This window comes from Dipodomys ordii, unplaced genomic scaffold (assembly GCF_000151885.1).
Source record: "Dipodomys ordii isolate 6190 unplaced genomic scaffold, Dord_2.0 Scaffold2, whole genome shotgun sequence".
Taxonomy (NCBI): Eukaryota; Metazoa; Chordata; class Mammalia; order Rodentia; family Heteromyidae; genus Dipodomys; species Dipodomys ordii.
This window is the reverse complement of record NW_012267218.1, coordinates 28,570,238-28,577,657: the sequence shown is the minus strand read 5'-3', so window position 1 is coordinate 28,577,657 and position 7,420 is coordinate 28,570,238. Positions and strand designations below refer to the sequence as shown.

General features: G+C 44.5%; 1 protein-coding gene across 1 annotated transcript in view; it reads right to left on the bottom strand.

Moving 5' to 3' along the window:
- Zfyve26 (zinc finger, FYVE domain containing 26) overlaps positions 1-7,420 on the bottom strand; it is a 70,266-nt gene that overhangs the window by 34,307 nt on the left and 28,539 nt on the right. Inside the window, exons 16-21 of the mRNA XM_013013721.1 lie at positions 6,220-6,483; positions 4,837-4,956; positions 4,576-4,740; positions 3,328-3,546; positions 2,118-2,220; positions 398-1,140 (exon numbers count right to left, since the gene is read on the bottom strand). Coding sequence (XP_012869175.1) covers positions 398-1,140; positions 2,118-2,220; positions 3,328-3,546; positions 4,576-4,740; positions 4,837-4,956; positions 6,220-6,483 — 1,614 coding nt within the window. The remainder of the gene's footprint in view (positions 1-397; positions 1,141-2,117; positions 2,221-3,327; positions 3,547-4,575; positions 4,741-4,836; positions 4,957-6,219; positions 6,484-7,420) is intronic.

Below are 7,420 nucleotides of genomic sequence, written 5' to 3'. Positions count from 1 at the left end.
TTTTTCTTTTTGCTTAAGTGGTGCTGAGGAATCGAACCCAGGGCCTCATGCATGCAAGGCAAGCACTCTACCACTGAGCCACCTTCCCAGCCTCTGTCCCTAGCTTTATTGCCCAATGCTAGTGCTCTATCACTTGAGCCACAGCTCCACTTGTGGCTTTTTTGGTGGTTAAGTGGAGGTAAGACTCTCACAGACTTCCTTGCCCTGCCTGGCTTTAAAATGCAATCCTCAGATCTCAGCCTCCTGAGTAGCTAGGAATACAGGCCTGAGTCACTGGTGCCCGGCAATGAAGAGTTTATGATGACACTTTTCTCTAGCATTATTCTAAGCACTACATGTGAATGCTAAATATTACAATTATTACAGGTGAAAGAGAAAGGCGCAGCTTTTTGCTTACCACATGCGACAGCACAGCTCAGGACTGCATCCCAAACGTGGCTCAGATCATCTGTGTCTTGCCCATATACTTCAGTGAGCTGAAGGGCCCGTGGCCAATCTCTGGCCACCAGGGCTTCTTTGAATGCCCCAATCAACACATCTAGGGCAATAGGAGAATGCAGGCCCAGGAGCACAGTAGAGAGGCTGGTGCGACCGCAGAAACTAGCTGCCAGACTCCTTCCTTGCTCGGAGGATCCATGGAGAGGCTCCCAGGTAGCTAAGAGGGAGGCCTCAAGCACAGGGAACTGTTCCAAGAGGTGCTCACACTCCTTGGTGATCTGTTCTACAGTCAGAGGCACTTCTCTGCGACCACACAGCTCCTTCCACAAGCTGGTCTTGCTAACCTTTGTCCCCGGGGAAGCTCCTAGGCAAGCAATAGTAGCCAGTAGCTTTGAATGGGACTTTAGGAAGGCCAAGGCAGAGGAGGTGAGAGCTAGGGGTGGTGAGTCTTTTGGGGAGGAATGGAGCTTTTTCTCTGGTGTGAGATTCTCATTTCGCCTAGGGGAGCTTGGTCTAGAGAGGGGGATGTCATCCAGGCAGTTGGAGATATGTTGCTGGGCCAAGATGCCCAGGTGAGTCAGAAGGGATGATGCCTGATGGCTTTGCAGAGAAGGGCAAAGACTAAGGGGCTCACAGCAGCAGTTGACAATGACCTGAGGTACACTTAGGCTGAGTCCTTCTTGGGCCAGAAGGTCCGCCAACCTGAAGGAAGAGAGGCAGAGGGCTAAGTACATGGAAACCATCACCTGATTTTACAATTTACGTTTACACAGCAAACGTTATCATTTGCTATTAATCATTCCCCTCTTAAAAAACAACAATATGGGGGCGGGGGGTTTGCCAGTGGCTCACGCCTGTAATCCTAGCTACTCAGGAGGCTGAGATCTGAGGATCACAGTTCAAAGCCAGCTCGGGCAGGAAGATCTCTGAGACTCTTATCTGCAATTAACCACCAGAAAACTGGAAGTAGCTCTGTAGCTCAAGGGGTAGAGTGCAATCTTTGAGCTGAAGAGCTGAGGGACAGCACCCAGGCCCAAAGTTGAAGCCTCATGACTGACAAAAGAAACCAAAAAACAAAAAATAAACAACAACAAAAGCAACATAAAAGGTAGCATATTAGATACATTGGTCTGTCTTTTGCTTTTCACTGAATAGCCTACCTGACTCTCATGCTTTCTTTAAAGTATTCTCTTATATGGATGAGCCATAACCTAACTATTCTGTTGTTAGTGGAGAACATAGTTTTCTGATTTCTTGCATATACATCACTTTCTACCTGTAGAGGTGCAGAATTAATTGCCCAACATGGATTCCTAAGTCAAAGGACACATAAATTTGTAAATTACATAGACTTTCACAAACTGCTTTTCTACAAGATTTGTACCCCACTGGGGTATGAGAATGCTTATTATCCTACAATCTACACAACCACTGTCACCAAATTTTTGTACTATCTGTATGTGGAAGTTCATGCCATTACACATGTTAACAAGAAAAAAAGAAACAAAGTTCAGTGAATTTTAATATACTGTGGAAAGGTAGATGCACATTCAGGGCAAAATATGAAAGACATATTTCCTTTCTGTGATTACTCCAAGTACAATACCACTGAGGCCTACATTTCTTTGATGAAATATTCAGGGAGGCCCAAGGCTGACTCCCATGGAGGTGGCTCATACCTCTGTGGGGGAACCTGTCTCTCTAGCAGGAGATGTGACAACAGTTGGGAAGAGCTCTGTTGCAGGAGAACGAAGGGATTTCCTATTTTCACCTCCATGTGATCTGCAAGGGCAAAGAATGTGATCTTTAGTCAGGTATGGGTGGCTCAAGCAACTGAGACGTAAGGATCATGATTCAAAGCCAACCTGGACAGGAAAAGTTCATGAGACTCTTATCTCCAATGAAACACCAAAAAGCTGAAAATGGTAAAGCTCCAGTCTTGAGAGAAAAAGCTAAAAGACAGCATCAGTCTGAGTTCAAGCCCCAGTACCACTAACTGCAACAGACCGAAGCCTTGTTTCCCCAAACCATTTAATTATTCTGGGACACAATTAAGATATATTGAGAGCCTTCCTTTTGATTCATGCTAGGTAAAGGGTATTCACAAGCTGACTCACACCACCACAAGATCATTTGTACATGACTACTGCTTTAAAGACTACCCAGCCAGATAAACTTTAGTGGGTAGGTCTAGCCACAGATGGGTGACTCCTGTTCACTTCAACCTGAATGAAGTACATGCATACAGAATGAGTAAGTACCCCTAAACATCTGAAATGTGTAGGACAAGAAGGGTTTTGGATTTTAGGATATTTGCATACATATAATGAAATGTCCTGGGGATAGGACCCAAGTCTAAACACGAGATATATTGGTTTCATTTACATCTTATACAGAGAGCCTGAAGGTAATTTTACATGGATCTGTCAAATGTGGAACCTACCGCTTACGGTGTTATGTTGGTACTCAAGATCTGTAGGATTTTGTAGCATTTAGGACTTTGGATTTTTGTGTGAGGGATGTTCTGTGAATTCAGCTAAGAATCTGGTACTCATATCAAAAGCTTGTTTTTCTACTGGCCCTCAAATTCACAAGATCTGCCAGAGATTTGTTTTTTAGTACTAAGGTTTGAACTCAGGGCCTTGTTGTAGGTAGGCAAACACTCTACCATTTGAGCCATATCCCCAGCCTTATATTTGAGTCCATGAGATTTCATTCACACTCCCATGTGCTCAACAATTATACTCAGCACAAAGATACATTAAAAAAAAAAGAAGACAGAGATGAGTAAGGGCAAAGAACCTTATGCATCTGGGCACCTGTCCTCTTCTTTGCCTAAATACTTGTACAGGCCAGTCATAACTCCGCTTCCTCTTTTTTGTTTCTTACCAGGCTCAGAGCTTAAACTCTGAAGGAGAACTGCAGCCAGGGTGCTGCAGTAGGTGAAGAAGGTGCCCACATAGTCAGTCTGCTCAATGCCTGCTGGGGCTTGTCTGCTCAGATTCTTCTGGAGGAGCTCAATCTGAATGTGAATAGGGTAGGCCTCTGCTTCAGGAGCCTTTTGGGAGGACTGCTCCACCAGGGATGTGAGAGGAGTACTCTTGGGCTCTGAGGGAAGTTAGGCAAGAGAAAGGACACAGGCTTTAGTGTATGTATCCAGCTTTTGGTCAATTTTGGACCTAATACATAAACTGAGCCTTCTGTGAACGACATGGGGTCCTATGGCTTAGCTGCTATACTTAGAAGGTAGATATAAAGCACTACTTGGGAGCATAGCACTGGTGGCTCAGGTCTGTAATCCTAGGTATTCAGAAGGTATTCAGAGGATCGTGGTTCCAAGTCAGCCTGGTCAGAAAAGGCTGTCTCCAAGCAGCAAAAAGCAGGCATGGCTCAAGCGGTAGAGCACCAGCCAAGCATGGAACCAAATGGATACAAAGCCAGTTCAAATCTCAATACTGCTAAAAAAAAAACAAAACCCAAAACCAGTCCCCACCCCCCAAAAAACACCCCTAATTCAGTCACTTGGACAAGTGATTCTCAGCCAGCAAAAACTTCTGAATTTAGCTGGATGCCAGTGGCTTACACCTGTAATTCTGGCTACTCAGGAGATTGAGATCTGAGGATCCCAGTTCAAAGCCAGCTGGGGTAGGAAAGTCCATGAGACTCTTATCTCCAATTAACCACCAGAAAAACTGGAAGTGGTGCTGTGGCTCAAGTGGTAGAGTGCTTATCTTGAGCTGAAGAGCTCAGAGATAACGCCCAGGCCCAGAGTTCAAGCCCCATGACCAACAAAAGAAAACAAAAACAAACAAAAAGCCCCTCTGAATCTGGAGGAATCAGGGTCTATTATCCTGTTTTCACCTATTGTCCCTGGGGGTAAAATCACTTTCTGAAGAGAGAACACTACAATCTTTTGGAAAGATTGCCCACTATTGACAGAGGCCTTGCTGAGTTTGCTCACCAAGAAAGAAAAAAAAAATCTATCTGCTCATGCAATGAGAGTCATCCTTTCAAATGTGAGGTAGAAACAGGGGTACTTTTGAGTTCTGATAATGAATCGTCTACTTCTCAAGTCTGACTTCCCAGGGCTACCTCACTCTTATCTGCTTCACTGTCCCTGAGTAGACAGCCCCATACCTGGCAGTGCTATTGCTTCTCTCAGAGATTGAAGAGTTTGATCCAGCTGCTGGGAGAGGCTGGTGTGGCTGGCAACACAGTCCTCAGTGAGTCTGGGCCAGCACATCTGAAGCAGTTCAATGATGCTGTACCGTGGAGGGCCTCCTGCTTTATCTTCTACAGCCTCTATGGAAAGCAAGAAAGTGAGAATGAGTCAAGTCTGCTACCCATGTATTGTTCCAAGTCCAAGAGAAAGAAAAAGGTCGAGGTGAATCAACTCACCTGATTTCGTTTGTCCAGCTGATGTAAGTGGGTAACTGAGAATCTTACTAATTTGCTGAAGGACAACGGGAAAACCTCGAATGCCATCAGCATGGAGGTGTGGCTGGTCTAGCCATCGACCTGAAAACAGATGAAGGAAGAGAAAAATCAGAAAAGATAAAATACTCTCAGAGACTGAGTTCAGCATTGAATTGTGTAATTTTATCTTTTCCAATACTGACAATAAAATACATGTAGTTCCAATTTGGGTGCAAATCAGAGAACCTAGCCAGGTATATTATATTATATACCAGAGGTTTCAAGAAGCCTCTGCTCCCAAAAGCAGCTCATCCAGAACCTTCAGCCCTCCTATGGGGTTGGCTGGCTTAACTCAAATGGATACTTTTTGTGAATTTGCATGGGCACTACCTACTACCTTTACCCATGAACTTGAGCTAGGATCATATCCATTTTCTTCTTCTTTTTTCCCCAGGGCTGAGGACCGAACCCAGGGCCTTGTGCTCGCCAGGTGGGTGCCCTTCTGCTGAGCTAAACTCCCAGCCCCTCTATCTATTTTCTCTAATTGCCTAATTCTATTTTTGATTCCTCTAAGGATTTTATACACATATTCTGGGACATTATAAACCTCAAAACAGGACCTTCCCTTCAACTGTGCTGCACTGAGTTTTCTTTTATACCTTGTTTACAGCTTCTTGGTGGCCCTAAGTTTTAGGTTAAGTAGGTCCAGCCAGGAAGGGGATGTGTTCTAATGTCCCAAGTGACATTTGTTCCTTTCTTTTTCTAGAGGGTACTGGGAATGGAACCCAGGGCCTCATGGATTCTAAACATATATTCTAGCACCGAGCTACAATTCCAAACTCATTTGTTTTTTGTTTTTTTGGGGGGTTGCTTATGGGACTTGAAGTCAGGGGCTACATGTTGTCCCTGAGCTTTTTTGCTCAAGGCTAGCATTCAACCACTCTTGGTTTTGAAGTGGTTAATTGGAGATAAGTCTCATGGACTTTCCTGCCTGGGCTGGCTTTAAACTGTGATTCTCAGATCTCAGCCTCCTCAGTAGTTAGGATTACAGCCGTAAGCCACTAGTGCCCAGTTCTCTCTGACCCTTTATTTTTAATATACATTTCCTCCTTGAATTTAATTAAAAACCAGAAAAGAGTTTCCCAAAATGACTACAGACTGCTATATCCACTAAAAATATGAAATATTCAGGGCTGGGGTATAGTTCAGTGGTAGTGCACTTGCTTAGCATATGTAAGGCCATAGGTTCCAACTACAGCATTGCAAAAATAAATAAATAAATAAATTTTCTCCTTGTCCTCCTTCCTCTAATAACCACCTTCCTCTTGCAGGGATAAAGGGACAGGGTTAATGCTGCCCACTCACCCCGGCTCTCAAGGCTGCTGTTCAAACGCCGTTCAGCTGTTTCCAAGAGCTGTTTGCAGGTTTTCCAGAGCTGGCACTGAGAGCAAGCAAGGTCAAATGCAGCCATGGCGGGGGGACTGAGATCCTCCAGAACCTCTCTCAGTGGAGCATTGGGCTCCATGGGAGCAGTGTTTATCCAAAAGTCCTCCTGAAGTGTGGGGATGGGTTCGCCAGAGGTGCTGAGCAGCTTCTCAGTCACATCAGAAATGGAGTAAAATACTATCCCTGGATAATCAGCAGTGGACAAAGAGCAAGGGGTTAAAGTGATTCTGACTACTATTTCTATCATGAAAAGTAGTTGTTTAAAAAACAAACCCTTAATATTGTTCTGCACAGGATCTATGATTATTAGTACCATTTTTTTTTTTTTTTTGGCTGGTCGTGGGGCTTGAACTCTGGGTTTGGGCGCTGTCCCTGCACTCTTCAGCTCAAGGCGAGCACTCTACTGCTTGAGCCACAATGCTACTTCCAGTTTTTCTAGTGGTTTATTGGAGATCATAGTCTTACAGACTTTCCTGCCTGGGCTGGCTTTGAACCTCGATCCTAGATCTCAGCCTCCTGAGTAGCTAGGATTACAGGCGTGAGCCACTGGCGCCCAGCTATTAGTACCATTCTTATAGCCTATTCTTTTTTTTTTCTTGCCAGTTGTGGGACTTGAACTCAGGGCCTGGGTGCAGTCCCTGAGCCTCTCTGAGCCACCAGATCCCAGCTTTACAACCCATTCTCATAATACCAAAGGCATGAAAAGAGAAATTTGGAATGGCTGAGATGAGGGAGGGCTTCTTCAAAACAGGTTCTAAAACCAGGCTAGGAAAGAAGAATATTTATGTGTGTTAATTAGAAATGATCCCCACAATTAGTTGCTAAAAAGGTAAGGTGGCCAGGTGCTGATAGCTCACACCTATAATCATAGCTACTCAGAAGGTTGAGATTTGAGGATCACAGTTTGGAGTCAGCCCAGGCATGAAAGTCCATGAGACTCTTATCTCCAATAAACTACTCAGAAAAAACGAAGTGGTGCTGTGGCTCAAGTGGCTTAAGTGTTAGAGTGCTGCTAGCTTTAAGTACAAAGAAGCTCAGGGACATCTCCTAGGCCCTGAATTCAAGGCCCAGGACTGGAAAAAAAAAAAGTAAGGTAGATACTGTTTTAAGAGTCCATTTA